This window comes from Gymnodraco acuticeps, unplaced genomic scaffold (assembly GCF_902827175.1).
Source record: "Gymnodraco acuticeps unplaced genomic scaffold, fGymAcu1.1, whole genome shotgun sequence".
Classification (NCBI taxonomy): domain Eukaryota; kingdom Metazoa; phylum Chordata; class Actinopteri; order Perciformes; family Bathydraconidae; genus Gymnodraco; species Gymnodraco acuticeps.
The window spans coordinates 758512-778498 of record NW_022990023.1 but is presented as its reverse complement, the minus strand read 5'-3'; the positions used below and the strand labels follow the sequence as shown (position 1 = coordinate 778498).

General features: G+C 39.5%; 1 protein-coding gene across 1 annotated transcript in view; it reads right to left on the bottom strand.

Moving 5' to 3' along the window:
* Positions 1 to 5796: 5796 nt before the first annotated feature.
* Positions 5797 to 19987, bottom strand: part of atrnl1b (attractin-like 1b) — a 68720-nt gene continuing 54529 nt past the window's right edge. Inside the window, exons 27-29 of the mRNA XM_034214375.1 lie at positions 18633 to 18740; positions 8700 to 8814; positions 5797 to 7631 (exon numbers count right to left, since the gene is read on the bottom strand). Of these exons, the coding sequence (XP_034070266.1) occupies positions 7507 to 7631; positions 8700 to 8814; positions 18633 to 18740 (348 nt within the window). The 3' untranslated portion in view covers positions 5797 to 7506. The remainder of the gene's footprint in view (positions 7632 to 8699; positions 8815 to 18632; positions 18741 to 19987) is intronic.

The window sequence follows — 19987 nt, the reverse complement described above, 5'->3', positions numbered from 1 at the left end:
TGAATAGTTTGGCAGACCTGTCTTCTGACACCCCACCATAAATTATATTGCTGAAAGTGACAGTGTAATCATCATCTCTTGGTAATACTGGAGACAAACAGGAATGAAAGTCCATATACTCTTCAATCATAAGTAAATCTGGGAGCTTTATAGTCCTAAAGGTGAGGTCATCCATTCTAATTCAATAGGGTATTAGTCAAAGTTTGCAAATATTTCCTCATCGTCTGCTAGCTGTGTGTTTTGTGTGTGTCCCAAAAAATCATGTATACATACATAGCCCTGGCTCTGTAAATGGAAAACAAAGTGGCTTGGACTGAGCCACAAAACTCTATTCCAGCCAATCAACAACAAGGCATTTACGCTTGGAAAAGGCCAGGTATGTATAAATAGGAGTCAGTGTAAGCTGGAGGGATGGTACATATCGATGGGCTGTAATTGTGTGGATGTTGAGTTTACATATCATGTTAGATGAATCCAACTTTAATTTTCAAACAGATGCCACACAACTTAATTCCAACATTTTGTGAAATACAGATTGCTCTCCTGGCGGCGATAGGGTTAATCAGAATTGTGTGAACTTGTCTAGCAAGGGCATGTAACGGACATTCATTTATATGTAAAAGTCCCGCACTCAAGCCTTGAATTCATTTAGACATCTTACGCAAGAAAGACAAGGTCAAGGTCTCTTCTCCTTTATTTCATTTATCTCAGGAACATTTTGAAATGTTATCAGGGCAACAACAAAGTTAACTGAATTAGGTCCTATTTATAAGGAGGGGGAGACACTTTGACATTGAAAGACTGTTTTTTGACTTTGCCATGAGAGGAGAAAGACTTACATGACATAAGAGGTTTCTCTGTTGAGCAACTGCTTTTCATAAAGTGCTCCTGTAATTATTTCAGCAAAAACCTGACCATCAGAGCTGGACCAGAACAGAAAAGAGTTTGCCAACCATGACTCAGGCGCATCACAGCAGTCATGCTGAATATTTTTGGTGCATCCCTCTTCAGTACTTAGCAATAACCTCTGTTCACTCAGCTGTCAATTTGAAAAATAACATTCAGTCACACCTTTGAACACCAGCAGCATGTTTGGTGAAAAGCCCTCAGATTTCACTGCCTTCTTAGATATATTTTTCTAAAACAGGACCATTTATAACACATTTGAATATCATATGCACAAGGACTTGCTAAATAAATGTGTATGTATTGATTAAAAAGTAAAAACATTATAAAGCTACAATAAATCTTGACAATATATGCATATAGTATATGGTGTTCTGCATTGTATATCTATAAATCAGCACATGTTTTTCTTTGTTTTAATATTTACAGTCTGCTCTATTGCATAAATCATCGTCTTGTTCAGAAGATGTATAAATGAACATACATTTGTAATTTGGGATTACCCTTTATCAAATCAAATCAAGTTTTATTTATATAGCAAATTTATAAACGATTTTTGGTCGAGCCAAAGTGCTGGACATATAATAAAAATAGCCTACAGTAGAGACACTTTACAGCAAATACAACAGCACAGATTGTTCAGAATATCAGTATGAGAAAAACGCCACCCTCTGTCCTTAGACCCTCACATCGTACAAGGAAAAACTTCCAGAGAAAACCCACAGTTTAAAGGGAAAAAATGGGAGAAACCTCAGGGAGAGCAACAGAGGAGGGATCCCTCTCCCAGGACGGACAGACGTGCAATAGATGCCGTGTGTAAATCGAAGAGATAATACATTTTACAGCATATAGACCGAATGTTAAGAAATGCATGTGTCTGTAATAAGAAAATGATTTATCCAGATTTTTAGGAACAATCCCTCTCTCACACCTTTTTTTTCTATCTAGCTTTTCTATCATTCATTATTCATAACACAACTATATTGGCTTCTGCACAAATGGCAACGTTTGTACTAATGTGGCTTTTTGAAAGATGTGTCTATTGTCAACATCACTCAAACAGCAGGGGAGGACATGAGTCATACAGCACTTCACATGCAGGACTGGCAGCTGTAAGTACTACGAAATTGCAAAGCACAATGCAGCTGCAGAGACCACCCGTCAACTTCAGAGCCTCACCCCTCTTTAACAAGTGCAGACAGAGCGGGCAGATTGTCCTTTAACATAGAAACTAGAGAGTTATAAAGAGTTAAGGTCAAAAACTCATGCATGCTTGGGTTAAAAGCAATATATTTTACAGGTCATAGTATGCCATTGCCAGGGGTGTCCAAACTACGGCCCGGGGGCCATATGCGGCCCGTGGTCCATTTTTAATTGGCCCTCAGCAGATTCTAAAAGTATAATGGAATATGGCCCACACCTGAAACTTGTGTTTGTCTTATATTCCATCCATCCATCCATCTTCTCCCGCTTATCCGTGGTCGGGTCGCGGGGGTAGCAGTTCCAGCAGAGAACCCCAAACTTTCTTTTCCCTGGCGACATCAACCAGCTCTGACTGGGGGATCCCAAGGCGCTCCCAGGCCAGCGAAGAGATATAATCCCTCCACCTGGTCCTAGGTCTACCCCTTGGTCTCTTCCCAGCTGGACGTGCCTGACCTCCCTAGGGAGGCGCTCCTTACTAGGTGCCCGAACCACCTCAACTGGCTCCTTTTGACGCGAAGGAGGAGCGGTTCAACTCTGAGTCCCTCCCTGATGACCGAACTTCTCAACTTATCCCTAAGGGAGACACCAGCCACCCTGCGGAGAAAACCCATCTCGGCCGCTTGTATCCGCAATCTCATTCTTTCGGTCATGACCCATCCTTCATGACCATAGGTGAGGGTAGGAACGAAAATGGCCCGGTAGACAGAGAGCTTTGCCTTCTGGCTCAGCTCCCTTTTCGTCACAACGGTGTGGTAAAGCGACTGCAGTACCGCTCCCGCTGCTCCGATTCTCCGGCCCATCTCACGCTCCATTGTTCCCTCACTCGAGAACAAGACCCCGAGATACTTGAACTCCTTCACTTGGGGTAAGGACTCATTCCCTACTTGGAGTGGACAGTCCATCGGTTTCCTGCTGAGAACCATGGCCTCAGATTTGGAGGTGCTGATCCTCATCCCAGCCGCTTCACACTCGGTTGCGAACCGATCCAGTGAGTGCTGAAGGTCGCAGACCGATGAAGCCATTAGAACCACATCATCTGCAAAAAGCAGTGGTGCAATCCTTAGTCCACCGAACTGCAGACCCCCTCCCCCACGACTACGCCTCGAAATCCGATCCATGTATATTACAAACAGGATTGGTGACAAAGCGCAGCCCTGGCGGAGGCCAACCCTCACCGGAAATGGGTCCGACTTACTGCCGAGGACCCGGATACAGCTCTCGCTTTGGGAGTACAGAGATTGGATGGCCCTGAGTAGAGAACCCCTCACCCCATACTCCCGCAGTAACTCCCTGGGAACTCGGTCATATGCCTTCTCCAAGTCTACAAAACACATGTAGACCGGATAAGCGTACTCCCAGGCCCTCTCCAGGATCCTTGCGAGAGTAAAAAGCTGATCCGTCGTTCCACGACCAGGACGGAATCCGCATTGTTCCTCCTCAATCTGAGGTTCGACAATCGGCCTGACCCTCCTTTTGAGTACCTTAGAGTAAACTTTCCCGGGGAGGCTGAGTAGTGTGATGCCTCTGTAATTGGCACACACCCTCTGATCCCCCTTTTTGAAAAGGGGAACCACCACCCCGGTCTGCCACTCCTTCGGTACTGTTTCTGACTTCCACGCAACGTTGATGAGACGTGTCAACCATGACAGTCCCTCAACACCCAGAGCCTTCAGCATTTCCGGGCGGATCTCATCCACCCCCGGGGCTTTGCCACTGTGGAGTTGTTTGACGACCTCAGTGACCTCCCCCCGGGAGATTGGTGTTGATCCCCCGTCATACTCCAGCTCTGCCTCTAACATAGAGGGCGGAGTTGTCGGGTTCAGGAGTTCCTCAAAGTGTTCCTTCCAACAGCCTAACACTCCATCAGTTGAGGTCAACAACGTCCCATCCTTACTATACACAGCTTGGATGGTTCCCTGCTTCCCCCTCCTGAAGTGTCGAACAACTTTGGTGAAAGTCCTTTTCCATGTCTTCTCCGAACTTCTCCCACACCCGCTGCTTTGCCTCGGCCACGGCTGAGGCCTGTCTTATATTCTACTTCTTTAATTAGCCAACTTTTCAAACAAATTCAGTCAATAAAAGTTGAAAGCATTTTCTAACAAATCTTAGTTTATACAAAAAAAGCCCAATAACTTATTTACATAACAAGCTTGAAATATACCCTTCATGTTTCCCCTTCTTATAAGCAATCTTAGGCTTGTGTTTTAAGGCTGCCAACAAAATAATTGAATATTGAAAGCTCAGATGTACTGTAGGCTCTTTTATTTCTTAAAGCATATTCAAGTATCAAGCATAATTGACATACATTTGATTGATTTTGCTAACTTATAACTTAACTTATGAGGCAATATACCTCACCTCCAGTGAGTGGCCAAGCCCTTTGTATTTCTTTCTGTATATATTGATTTGTGTTCACCAACACGATTTTTGCATTTTTTTCGTGTCACACAGAATGATTTTAAAAGCAATGTATTGGTAGTATGTTTCGTGCCTGCTCCACGTCTTTTTGTCCGGTCGGGTCTTGGAAGACCAGAAGCTGTGCGGTTAATAAAAAAAATGTCTTACTCAATACACCCTAAGCCTAACCCTTTTATTTTAAATTGTATAATGTTGGAGTTTTTTTGCCGTCCGCGAGGAAAATAAATGGGACTCAGAGCCTCAGAATACTGAAATCTGTATTAAAAAATATATATATATCCTTCTAATTTGTTATTATTTGGTGCAGGCATGAAACATACTACCAATAGAAATACATTGCTTTAAAAATCGTTCTGTGTGACACAAACAAACCGCGAAAATCGTGTAACAAGAATCAATAGATACATTTTGTGATTATAACATGAAATGCCGTGAGACTGTTGGTATGTGGACCTCAATGAAAAAAGTTTGGACCCCCTGTAGTACGCTATTCCTCTGAAAAAGGGGCATTGTTTAAAATCTAAGTAAAAAAATCTTACATTTACCTGAATACAGTAGCGCTAAATGGTTTTCTCTTTAGATGTCTTGCTATCAACAACATTAAAACATAGCCAAACTCCTTTAGGGTCCTATGGTGGCTTTTCACCAAGTGCATGCAGCTAATAAGTATACTGTTGAGTAAGTGATGATTCTACAGAGTAGCTCTTTGGCAGGCTGCATCCCTTTTTCTTTGCATCCTTGTTCAAATGCACAGCACTTTAGGCTGAAGAGCGGCTCAAGCACTCTCAGGAGTTGGCACATCGAAGGACAAACCTCTTAATCTGGCGGGTTATGGAAAGGGCTAATGCAGCGTGTTCTTTTCTGTCACATGTACAGTCAAACTTCGCAATAGAAATGAAAAAGTTCGTTACAGGATAATTAGTTTTTTGTAATGTATTTGTCCAATCAACTACTATCCTTTTTCAATCAGAACCGTTGCACTTGTTTGCTTGTTTTGACTGCCTGCTGAATATTAAAGTCAAAATAGATTTAACTTAACTGGCATTTGGGTTTTGATTCAATTTGCCCGTTATCAGGACTGTAGAGGAAGAATACATGATAACAAGCTTCATCGATGCGTCTTATTCCATTTCAATTGGACTTTTCCAAGATAGAATTTAAGAAAAAACTTTAATCCTGAAAATTCAAAACAGCGTGGATGATTGTCAATCATGTAAAAAAACACAAATTGTACACATTAAAAATACACAAGACTCGAGGTGCACAACATATTTGAAAGGTCTGTTTTTTTTATTTTCTGGCATGTTGTCCATTTTTAAAATACACTGAAGATACTGATATGCAGTTTATCATCTTTTGTTCACGGTAAAGTTTGCCCCCAATTCCTATGTAATGACACTGTAATCGGATTACTCTACAAACACAAAATAAAAACACAATAGCTGGCATACTGTCCTTATGAAATGCATCATAGGGACAGGTTTGCAACAAAAAAGACAATGCCCATAAAGTCCAAAACAACAAATGTAAGTCAACGATAAAATCAAGTTAAATGCTATTACACAGGAATCTGTTAAATATCAAAAGAAAAAATATTAACAGAAATGCTCTTTTCACAAGTGTAGCAAAAGACAATGTATCATAGATATAATAGTAACAGGTGACAAGTACTAAAATAAATGATAATCTCTTGCCTTTCTGTCATAAAAACCTGACAAACACATCTCAAGAGATAAGAGTGACAAAGACTCACATTTGTTCCAACAAGACACTGTACAGCTCGGGGGGGGGGCTAAAAATGGTCGACAGCTTTTTAAAATTCTGCAGATCAACAGGCCCGCTCCTTCCATGGAAATCCAAGGCATTATAAAAAAAGGTAACGTAACTCTTTGTACTAAAGGAAGGAAATAAAGTCATAGGGCTCTTAAAAAAAACATACGAAACAAACTGGTTAACAGCCACAGGATGTCCCTGGTCTTTTTTTTTTTTTTTTTTAAAAGCAGACACCTTTTTTCTTTGACGGCATCTGCCCACCACACCAATCCAAGGGCAAGTGTAAAAAGTTGCACAGCAAAATGACACAATAACAAAGTACAGTAAAGATCCACCAGAACGTCGGTGTTTCTTTGCATTATGTAACTTCTTTGTAACAGTAAGCACACACAAAAAAAAACAAATCTGGCAGTTTGTGACAAATGAAACTTCCAGTTTGCTAATTAAATGCATCTAATTGTTCCTATGCTTTCCGAGTTGTTCCATGCTTTTGTCCTATGACTGATAGTTTGTCCGTGCCTCTTCCAGTTAGCAGTGTTCCCTCCGTGCTGCTGGTAGTGTTTGCAGTCTCTCTGCAGCATTTGTATTATGTATTACACAGAAAATACAGACTTTAGCTTCAGCTGGCTGGATGAGACCTATGTACAGGAAATGCTAAAACAGATCATTAATGGTAATCGGCAAAGTGGTGTTGTCAAAACACTATCACGGGGGTGTTAAAAAGAGGCCTAGCGCATAGCTGTCCCCGCGAAAAGGCAGAGTGATTTAGCAAAAGGCATTCGCATAGGAACTAAATGCTTTAGCACCATAGAATACCACTTGATGGCAAGCAAGAAGAACAAAACCCCCATAGGCAGAATGTGTCGTGATGATCTGACCTAATGTACAGACACCTTCCCTCATGCTGAGCAAAATGGATGATGAGGTGTCTCGACTGAAGCTTCGGTGGGAGCGAATCCTCTCGATTAATCTGTCTCTGATGTCGCTGATCAGGCAGGTTCCCTCAACAAGAACATTAGGCTCCATCTAGTTGGAGTTAATTGGTTCCAGAGATCAGGTGACCAGAAGTGGATTTACGTAGACAAGAGACGAGGGCAGGAAAAGTAAGCAGGGTTGTGCTCTTGTGGACTTTGCAAGTTTCAGTGAAAACTCGAGTGGTAGCAGCCAAGTGTTATTTTCTACATGTAGCCATGCCATGTCTCTGACTCAGACACAGGTGCCTTGGTGCGATGGATGATGGGCTTTTCTGTTCTTTAAACCATGGGACTTGTCCTTAAAATCTGATGGTTTCTGCTGTGAAATGTCTATCAACGCACTGGCAACGATGAGTCCTAAAGAAGGAGAAAGAAAAAAAAGGGTTGTAAAAAACAAACAATAATAACAGCAATTTCAACAGATTGCTTTGTTCAGTAAAAAACCACATCAATGGATATTACAGGCTTGTCTATCTTAGTTCAAACACCCAATTGTATGTAGAATGTTTTGCAGCTTCCCGGAGTAAATTTGTTTTTTTACCGATGGCACATTTTCAGCAGTAAGATCATAGTAGTGTTATTTATTTGTGAAGACTTGTATTTTTCTGTGTGTGCTTTGTGTGTTATATGGTAAGTGTTTTTTGGAAGGTGCACAAGCTGGCTGTTTGTGATGTTGGAAATAGAAGATTTTAAGACTATTAATTATTACATTTAATGAAAGTCGGTTGTGTCCTGCTATCTTAAAATTACATAACATATTTACAGACAGACAGACTTATGGGTGAATAAACCATGCTCTGATTAAAAACATGGCACTTTAGTACAAAACCTTGGCTGAGCAAAAGGTTTATGACCTTCTTTGTAAAATGTCCAGTCATTGTGTGTGTGTGTGTGTGTGTGTGTGTGTGTGTGTGTGTGTGTGTGTGTGTGTTTCTCAATGTCAAGTAAAGCTGCTCCAGAGCCACTATTTCAAGCATACTATGTCATCGAGTGCCGCCGAAGGACTGTTCCAATGTCCAGCATACTTGGAATTCTACCGAACCCGGCGTACTTCGTAGCAAGAAATGTTGAGGCTACACATGTGTAGACTCCGCTGTCTTAAAATCCCCACAATGCTTTGCGCACGGACCAATTTCCCCAAATCTGTGGTGGGAAAATGTAAGGCGGGGCCTCTCATATGACGCACACCTGCTAGCCTGTTCCACTCTTCGTTTCCGAAAGCCAGGAAGTATTCTTGCCTTGCTTCTGAAGCAAGTGACTCGGAAGACATGTGCTACCAAGCAAGCGTACTCGACATTGAGAAACACCCTCTGTGTGTGTGTGTGTGTGTGTGTGTGTGTGTGTGTGTGTGTGTGTGTGTGTGTGTGTGTGTGTGTGTGTGTGTGTGTGTGTGTGTGTGTGTGTGTGTGTGTGTGTGTGTGTTACCTGACTGTCCTGGAGGAGGTAAGTCTGAGAGCCCAGAGGGAAGACGCATGAGGACGGTCAACACAGCAGCTTTTCCTCCTGAACACGGCTCCATGGCAACGGGTTTAGGCGCACCCTGAGAATAAAGATTAAAAACATTTCATTTAAAAAAGGCACAATAATTAGGATTTGTCATTTATGGTTTGTAATAACAACACTCCTAGTTGGACCCTCCTCCTCAGAAAAAGAGGGTGTGAAAGCAGACTGTGTTTATTCTCGTTTCAGAACAAACTTTTTGCTTTTCATATTCAAATGATTTGGTTCCATGTTCAACATTTGTGTAGCTTCCTCTTGTTTGTGTTTACAATCTTGTACAGAAAGATACATCAACAGTAAGTCTATACATAGTGCTATACAACTAAATGTAGGGGAAGTAATATGGAAATTCAAAATTCAAATTCAATCCCTTCATTTATAGTAATGTTTACAGTAAAAACAACTGCATCCTGCAAAGACAACACCAATACTAGTACTTTGAGGCAATGTGGGACAAAAGATACAACTTTATTGATTTGATGGATTATAATCCCACAATCACTTTAGCATCCCAGTTTAAATCAAAGCCATGATTGGAAACCCTTGGCAGTTGAGGATCAGGAGAACAACAGGCACACAGATTAGCCGCTGGAGTTGCTACATTTAACAAAAACAATTGTGTGTGTGTGTGTGTGTGTGTGTGTGTGTGTGTGTGTGTGTGTGTGTGTGTGTGTGTGTGTGTGTGTGTGTGTGTGTGTGTGTGTGTGTCTGTCTGTCAGTCAGTCCATGTGTTGCGACAATGACCTACCCTCTCAGTTAATGGCCAAAACAGTTTTTCTCAAGCGTGAAAAACATGTCATCCTGATAATGAATGTCAAGGGTTTCACAACATGTTTTGGATGAGGGGAGAGAAATGGGGGAATAATAACATGTCTGAATAGAATTGACTTTGTTTCTGTGGCTGGCTGAATTGAAAATGGAGATGAAAGAGCCAGAAGAGACAACATGTTAGGGAAACAAGAAATGCATTAAAAACATGAAAGAATCGGGGGGTGGGAATGCGCTCTTTGGAATCAATGTGGAACACATATTTCACTGAAACACTGATGCTAACTTGTGTTTGTTTAATGAGCTCGTTCTTTCTTTATTTGTTAGGTATATTTAATAGTCGAAACTACATGTAGAGTGCAATCTTGTTCCTATGAAACATGCAGTGTCATTTCTAATGCAACCTTCTTTCTTTAAAGGATTAACCCAAATATACTTTTGAACTGAGTTCGTCCTTCATCAAAAGAGAACCCTCTTTGTCTAATTTGAATAATTTGCAGAGGTTATAAAAGCTGTCCACATTGGCCTGGGTTCATTCCGATCTGCCTGAACTGCTAATCATCTGGAACTGATACAGAGGGACGGAGAGATGAGGAGGACAGAGCGCAGGACAAAGGTGGAGCAATGCAGGAGAAGAAAGTATATTAAATGTGACGGACATAAACTCGGATTGTTAATCAGTCGTTACACTGGACACAAACTCCAATTGTTAATCAGTGGTTAAACCTTTATAAGAAGCCCAACATTTACTGCACTTTTTACTCAGGCCATATAACTTCACGAGTGTTCACATTACAAATTCTGATATCTCCAATTTAACTATATGTTTCATTTAAATAAAGAGCATACTTTACTTGAAAAATAATCAATAATAGAGGTGGAAGAAGTACTAAATATCCTTTGAATGAGTAAAAGTAGAAATACTGTGGTCTTAAAATACTCAGGACCACAGTAACATTACAAGTAAAAATGATTAATTAAAAGTGGAAGTACTTCAGTTGAAGTACAGATGTTATCAGCAAAAATGTACTTCAATAATCAAAAGTACTCAGTATGCAGATTTGTTACAGTATTATTGTTGGATAACTATTGTGTTTTTATCAACAACAAATACATGTTATTTATTTTTAATGTGTCCGTTTTTTAGAGTTGAGACAAATGTAGTTACTTACCGTTGATACTGGGTAGATTAATAATACAGTAAAGGATAATTTCATATAAAGTAAGCATTTTATATGTACAAAATAGCTTGTATATACAAGTGTTAAATTCATGTAGTGGAGTAAATATAATAATATTTGGCTCCAAATGTAATGCAGCAGAAGTATCATTAAATGTGTTGCATAAAATGGAAATACTAAGTACAAGTATGTCAGAACATTAGGAAAAATACGTAATACTAGTCAAATGTATGTTCCGTTCCTCCACTGCTTAACTCTCTTATCAATCACAAGTGTTTCGCTGCACAAAAGGAGACATGTTTCTGTATTGCAGACATGCCTTATCGAGCCTTACCGATTGTTTATCTGCAATATGACTCAACCCCATTAGGGCCCATGATCAGAACACAGTATTCTCATATTGCTTCTCTTCGGGGACATTCATGATCGAGAGGCCCATTTAGATTTACCGCTGACATACAAGGGCAATTACATTTCCAGCCATTTCATGACCATTCAAGTGATTCTGCTAATGAGCAGCCACAGTATACAAGCCACAGCCAAGCAAGGGAGTTCATTTAACCTATGCTGAGTTTTTATTAAAGCATATTCCACTGCAAACCACACTTACATGGACCACTGGTTGAAACATCATTACAGCCGTTCAAAACTAATTAATTGTAGAATTCTAATTAATTGTAGAATTCTAGAAATACTGTGTCAATCATTGGTCAGGGCTCGACATTATAAATGGCTCGCTGGCCCGGAAGCACTATTTAGACACCCAGGGCCAGCATAACGTAGGCAACTTTCCACTTGCCCGCTCAGGCCACTACAAATATTGTTTAAAAAAAAAAAAAAATGGTCCTGTGGTATAGGTATTTTGACAAGCAATTTTGTTAAATTGTTTCGTTTATTAACGCTACAACATAGCGTTTCGTAAGGCGGTTGTCGTTGTTGGATGAAAAGCAAACGGCTGTTTTTGCTGTGGAGCGCAGCGCGAGCAATCTCCCATGTGGGAGCGCGCTCCTTCACTACAGACTTTAGCGCCACCTAACCATTCGCCAAAGAAGTTTTTAATACCAGCGGTAACCGGGCAAGCGCCGGGCAAAAAACAATCTTCAAATAAAAGAATGTCACCGGAGGAGTTAAAGGAGAGTGACAGGGAGTATGAGAAGAAGAGGGAGAGAACGTTTCAGCCATTGATCGATGGAGTTGGCTTCAATATGATGCCAATATAAACAAGGTCTTTTATCGGCTCTGTACATCAATGCCGACCTATTCTGACAAGTAAGTGAAGAGTAGAAAACATAAAAGGTATTGGCTATAGGGAAATGTCCCAACAGGTTAGGATAATGAAGGTTCTAATCTAATTACATGTCTAACTCCTAATGACAGGAAGGCAGAAAGTGCATTATACAAATAATAATACTCATAATAATAGCAGACATTTTTTAACAATGACCACAATATAATTATTTTAATAAACCAAATATGAACAATTGAGGAAAATTAGGAAGAACTGATGATTCAAATGTTGTAGTACAAGTAGTATGTAGTTAGTGCATAAATTACTATTGCAACAAATGTGTTCATTGTCTTCATTATTAGTCGATATTTTGGACGAATGCTCTTGGGCCAGTGGAATTGTACCCTTAATGCCTACCCCTGCATTGGGTATTAAATGGATATATTTAATTTATTACGTGGCAAATGCCATTTCAGCCATTGCTCCAGGGATAGCAATGTGTTGATGACATTTCTTACACATTGTCGTGATCCCCAGAGAATAGTCCTTCAAACTCTGGTCTCAGACTTTTTTCTCCATGTTGCCATGTTACAAAGCTATTACTGTAGTTACTGCTCTACCTTGCCCCATGCTCTTGTAACCTAGGAAGCCATTATAGCAACTTATTTCTTCTTGCTATATCTGCAAAGTGATTATATTAATCTAGGATAATCATCCACAATTCAGAGTAAAAAACCCCATCAATAAATCATTTCATTTCAATTACAGAGGTGGCTTTTTTTTAAATGGCTGTCTCCATTTTCATATCTTTCAAAGGACACAGCCTGCAATTCCACCATGCATTAATCAAGCTCTATAAAGCTTATTCACACACACACACACACACACACACACACACACACACACACACACACACACACACACACACACACACCACACACACACACACACACACACACACACACACACACACACACACACACACACACACACACACACACACACACACACACACACACACACACACACACACACACACACACACACACACACACACACACACACACACACACACACACACACACACACACACACACACACACACACACACCTTTGGCCTGCTGACTAGTGTCATCCATCATACTAGCTTTCTGTTAGCGCTTCCATATGTTGAATGCCGGCCATAGTGATAGAGACATCTGTGACACCGCAACCTGTGGGCCCTGATTGGCTCTCTGTCCAACAGCTGTTGGCATCTTGCTCACTAAAAGCAATGTCCATCTCCTGGGGTTTCAAATGGACCAAAAATGGAAAGAATTGGCACAAAGGCTGTTGTAATTTGCTCTCGGACCAGCTGGAGGGTCTCAGTGAGAAAAAGCTGGTAATAACTAATGCAGTGAGATCTGTGCAAACGGAGAAGGAGACCCTAGAAATGAGTTCAAATGGATGTGAGGGATCATTTTGGTACGGAAGTCCTTCTGTGTTTCCTGTGTTAGCTGGATCATCTACTGGGTTATGATATTCTAAAATATGCTCCGAACCATGTCCTTAAAGTCAAATTAATGTACGTTTATATATTCTTACATTAGCAATTTAACCTGTATCCAAATCAACCGTGTTTTAGACTCGAAAATACATTGAGGTAGAGACTTCTTTTATAATGTAGTTGAGTTACAAACAAAAGCATTGCCTTCACTTACTCAGTGAACGCTCTGAGTTGGATGTACAAGCAGATCTGAAGGATCAAATACAGAGCCATTAGTGCTAGCGTGACATCAGTGTCCTCTTTGACATCAACAAATGCTTCCGAAAGCTAAGTGGTGCCAGATGCTGACCAATCAACCTTTATAAAGAGAATTAAGCTCAATTCATATGGTTCACCTTCAGCTGGAGCCAGGGCATGTGATGGAGCTCTATGTGGGCACACTGAAAACGACTTCTTCTTTTGAGATGAGTCCAAAGCACACCGGTATATATAAAAAGATGGTTGAGTTATGAACTTGTGCTCCTATATATTAAAATATATCACAAAGCTCTAGAAGAAATTAAGAGAAAATGTTCTCAAATCTCAATGTGTTTGGCAGCCATTCCATTCCGGTGTTCAATTCCTACACAGAGAAATGTCGTCAGTAGTTTATAGAATAATAAAAACAAATAACTTTAAATAGTAAAACCAGAGAAACTGATCATTTTGAAGTGGTCTCTTAAATCTTTCCAGAGCTCTATAGTAGGGCTGTGCAATTAATCGTATTTTAATCTCGATTCCGATTTTGGCTTGCAACGATTACGAAAACAACGTAATCAAAATAAAACTATTTTTTTTAAAAAAAAAAATTTTATTGTGTTTTCAGTTGAATTATACTGAAGGTCCAGGGTAATCAACTGTTAAAAACATACTGTTCACATTTTGTTTTCAATAAATGGATGTTTTCAAAGTAAATGGATAATCGTTTTTAATAATCGTGATATCAATTATTGACCAAAATAATCGTGATTATGATTTTTGCCATAATCGAGCAACTCTATAGATACTTAATGCAATTAAGTATATGCAATACATATTTTTTGCAATCAGAGATTTCAATATAAAAAAAGTTATATGGCAACTACATGTCTGAAAACATATATTTTCAACAGTTAAATAAGTGTTGCCTTTTGTTTACCTGCAAGGTATGTTGTATGACCTTTCAGGAAATGAATAATGTTATGTGTGTGTACTTTACATCTGGACACCACGCATAAAGTAATGCTTGCATCTCAACTCATTGGATGTCATTTGACACACACTTTGTTTGCTGGATTTACCATTTAGACAGCAGTTAAAAGATTGTTTTCATAATGCCTTTATTTTTAAATAATGGGTAACACATTTGGAAATGTGCCTGTATCCCGAATATACCGTGTACTATGTTACTAATTAGCATTCAGGATAAAGCTGAAATACATTCAGGACACAGGCATGTCAATCAGGTTTCTCAGGTGTTTTCTCTGGCAAAACTGTGATACTAACTTCTACAAAAGCTGTAGGGACATCTAAGGGAAACTGAAAGTCAAGCATTCCTAGGTTCACTCTGCATCTTGAAAGGGTCAAGAACCAGAAGACTGAAGACACGTTTTCCCAGTTATCGTTTCCAGAACAGCTTTGGGTATGGTTTACACAGCAATGCTCTCCAGTGGATGCAAACTCTCACACTTTTGCAGAGAGTGTAGAAAAGGGAGCAACACTCCTGGTATAAATGCTTGAATTGAACAGATTAAAGAATACATTCTGAGGACAAGTGTATAATTAACCTTTTACTTAAATAAAGGCAAAGCAATAGTCTCTAAAACTGTTCGGATTCAGACGGTACGTAGCTGCTCTAAAAGCACAACAAAAAGGTGCACTCAGAGCTAAGAAGCATTGTTTTTCTCCTCTTGCCCTTCACAACACAGTAATGCATGGTGAGTACCACTCAGCATTATACATTAACAGCTAATGCAGGGGCCTCTTTCCTGGTTGCCACAGTGATTTTATTCCTCTCAGCGGCAGGTGACACAGAGATAGTTCTGGCTGAGGAAACACTGCTGGACCTCAGATGTCAATTTGAGGATGTAGCTCCCCATATTGCTTCAAGCTATGCTTTCATCCCATGTGTCACCGAGCCCTGGACTGTGCTAAGCGCCAGATTTCAGAACTGCTTTCTATTTGTATGGGAGGTATTCACATGGCGGGAATAAATAGGTGAGGTAGGGACTGGATAGAACATTTCAGGATGAGCATGTGAGCCTAATGAATCACAATTTGAAGGAAATAGCATGCGTCATGTTCCCAGCAAATAACCCTGGAGGAGAAATGATGTTAAATGAAGACATGCACACTACAGGTAAACGAACAATCATGAAATGTTCAATAAAGCATCCTGACGTCATCCTTTTAATATCAGAGCAATCCCTTTTCAAGTCAGTGAAGCTTTTCAAAGTAATGACCGCCTTTTTCTTAATACAACCATAACATGTTTTAGCTTGAAAAATCTATATTCATCTTTTTTCTTCACGATGACATCATTTCGCATAAAGAACATTTATAACATCGATTGAAAAATTTCAGCAAGTCTGTCGCCCTGATTGCAGAGGACAATTCATAGAGAGAGGGACGTGGGAATAAGGGACGTGGGAATAAAGGACCATCGATGGCCGATTTCTTACTGATGTGAGGAGTGGATAAAAGGCAGACTTATTGCGAGTGGAGGGCATGAGTTGCTTGAGTACATCACAATAACGTCCAATTATGTGGCACAACAAAACTATTGTAGCGATGTCAGTGGAAGCACATACAAATTCTGGATTGAGATTCTCCAATGGGTGTCTTTGGGGCTTTGAAGGACTCAAGAACACTTTGGGTGAAATCATGTGATGGTGAGATGAGGACGATACAAAAAAAAAAGTGCCAGCCTGTAATATGGAAGACTATTATGGTATGCAGTAGTTGTTGTTGTTAACAGTGTGTGTGTGTGTGTGTGTGTGTGTGTGTGTGTGTGTGTGTGTGTGTGTGTGTGTGTGTGTGTGTGTGTGTGTGTGGTCTAGCATTACTATACTTGTGGGGACCTACATCTGTTTACATAGTCACGTGTGGGGACTCGTCTCCCTTATTGGAGGTCCCCATGAGGGGAATCATTAATTTTAGGGTGAAGACTTGGTTAGGTTTAGGATTAGGGTTAGGGTAAGGTTAAGGGTAAGGGTTAGGGTTAGGCATGTGTTGGTTATGGTTATGGTTAGGATAAGTCTCCAGAAAATGCATGTAAGTCAATGTAATGTCCCCTGAAGTGATGTATACATACACCATAGACCATTATCTATTAATTTCAAAATTACATAGATACGGAGTGAGAGGAGTAGTTCTAGATTGGTTAAAAAGTTATTTAGATAACAGACAACAATATGTAGAATTTGCTGGTAGTACATCGGAGTGTATGAACATAGAATGTGGTGTCCCGCAGGGCTCGGTTTTAGGGCCTAAACTTTTTATTTTGTACATCAATGACATATGTGAAACGTCAACATTATTGCAATTTGTGTTGTTTGCAGACGACACAAATTTATTTTGTTCTGGAGATGACTTAAACATTTTAGCAAAGTGTATTGGACATGAAATGGTCAAACTTAAAAGATGGTTTGATGAAAATAAGTTAACCCTAAATTTGAATAAAACGAAGTTTATGGTTTTTGCTAATAGAAAAAAAGATGAAAACATTTCACTGTCCATTGATGGAGTTTTTATTGAAAGGGTTTCTGAATTTCGATTCTTAGGTGTGACGCTGGATGAAAACCTGACATGGAAATCACACATAGCACATGTTAAAACCAAAGTGTCTAGGAATATTTCTGTTCTAAACAAGGCAAAGTATTTGCTAGATTACAAGGCATTGAGGATGTTGTACTGTTCACTCATTTTGCCATTTTTCATTTATTGTATAGAAGTGTGGGGCAACACGTATGTGAGCAACATAAAGCCATTGTCAATATTACAGAAAAGGGCAGTAAGAATAATTCATAAAGCTGACTCAAGAGAACACACCAACAGACTGTTTTTTAAGTCAGGACTCTTGAAACTCAAAGACATAGCTGAGCTGCAGACATTATCAGTAATGCACAAAGCAGAATGTTACCAGCATGTTTACAACAGTTGTTTGTTTTTGGATCAGACAAGGAAGACCACAGAAGGAAATTAAATTTTAAGCATCCATATGCAAGGACTACTCTTAAACAAATGTGTATTTCGGTAGTTGGTGTACAATTGTGGAATTCTCAACACAAGGATCTAAAGAATTGTATATGTATTTTTCAGTTAAAGAAGTTGTATAAATTAAGAAAGATGGGACTATATGAAGCAGAATGTGAATAAGTCTATGTACTCTGCTCCTTCATGTTTTTGATGTCTTTGATGTGATGTCTCCTCTGTATTTGCAGGTCCCATTGCCATTGTTATTGTTGTTATTGTTATTATCATCATGTGTCGCTTTCCACCTTCTTCTCCAGTAGGACTCAGATGAGGGTGTTGCACTTTTCTTTTCCTTATACATGTGATGTTTTGTTTCTTTCCGTTAACCATCAAGTGGGAAATAAGTATTTTTTTGTGTGTTTCTCTTAGTATCCTAAGATACTGTTATGTTTGGCTGTGAAAATTGTTTTTATTATTATGAAGGGCAGACCATCTATTTGTATTTATTTGTATTTTTTAGAAAGGGGCAGGTCACATAAGATTGTATTCTTCTCCCTGCTCCTTTTCGCTCAATGGTAGAGTCATGTTTTGTGGCAATTATTGTACATTTGGTTTTGCGTACCATGAGCGGGACAAATACAAATGAAATTAAATGAAATACATGCTGTGTGTGTGTGTGTGGTCTAGCATTACTATACTTGTGGGGACCTAAATCTGTTTACATAGTCACGTGTGGGGACTGGCTTCCCTTATTGGGACAAATTGGAGGTCCCCATGAGGGGAATCATTAATTTTAGGGTGAAGACTTGGTTAGGATTAGGGTTAGGGTAAGGTTAAGGGTAAGGGTTAGGGTTAGGCATGTGTTGGTTATGATTAAGGTTAGGATAAGTCTCCAGGAAATGCATGTAAGTCAATGTAATGTCACCTGAAGTGATGTATACATGGTGCGTGTGCGTGTGCGTGTGCGTGTGCGTGTGACTCACTTCAACCACAGGATGCAACAGTTCCGTTTCTTCTCCCCTGGAATCCAGTGAGAGCGCGACTGAGGCAAACGGACGACTGGCCATCTGCTGACGCTCTCTCATCAGCTGCTGTAATAACAAACACAGAAAGGAGTTCGAAATACGGTTAAATTAAATAACCAAATATTAATAAATATAAGTGCGTACATTGATTACATGAAATATAGCATCATAAATCAATAGAAAGCACATTGGGGTTCGTATGATGTTGAAAAAACTGAAAAACATATTTTATTTCAGCTTTTTCATAAAGAGGACTTACAGGAAGACACTTAAATCAATACCATGCATACAATCACAACAACTTCTGACAGTTGATCAATTCCAACTTCCCTAGTGCCATAAATACACTATATTTATGCAATATCCATGTTAATAGAAATAAGTACAATATTATTGAATTGTGCCTCTAAACCCACCAAGCCCAGAATAATGAGGATTTTGTCGTCTTTCATTTTGTATTATAATATTATAGACCCTTTTTTTCAATATTCAAAAAACAAACTCTCCGCTTAGAAATACTGCGATAAGCGTCAAGAGTGACACCATTCCTGTTACCTAAACTGTAAAGAAACTACACTCTCTTGTTCCCCACTAATCAATATTGTAAAACAACTAGCACCATTTCATCAGCAACGCGGTGTCTGATCAATATCTTAACAAGCCACCATTTTAGCGCCAAGGACATCACTGATTGGTATTGGATTTGTGATGAGCTTAAGTGTTGAGCATTAGGATCTAATTGTACTTCAGATTACAACGCACACAGAGCGGTTGTGATGATCGGCATCAAGATGTGCCCGTTCTTTACTGATGAAATAAAAACAACATGGCTGCATATATTAGCATGCCTGGCTAACTAGCTTACTACCAAACATAAGCTTGTAAGGTATTAAGCTAGTTGTATCTCAGCATTACTTTCAACTAACATCACGGATGCTGATGACGATGACCTAATCTTTTATTTTCAAGAAAAATTTACGCTAGAGGCGGTAGGACCAGAAACGTTTTTAAGCTTCTTCCTGCTCCTGTTTTTTTGTACCTTGAACATTTTTGTTGTTGTTTTGCTTCTCTTTGTCATAATTATTATTATAATTATTGTTGTTTCTTTGGTTTCTGAGATTGTTCAATAAATTGACTAATACAATTTTGCTTGGGAACGGTTAGCTTTATCAATCCTTTAGCACAATTTTATTTCAATTGTCTATACTAAGTGTGCATTTAAGACACTTTTAATACGGATTTTGGTTCAAAATGTGTCAGATGGTTTTATTAGAAAGTCAGGCAGAGACATTGATACTGATAGCTTATAAAGT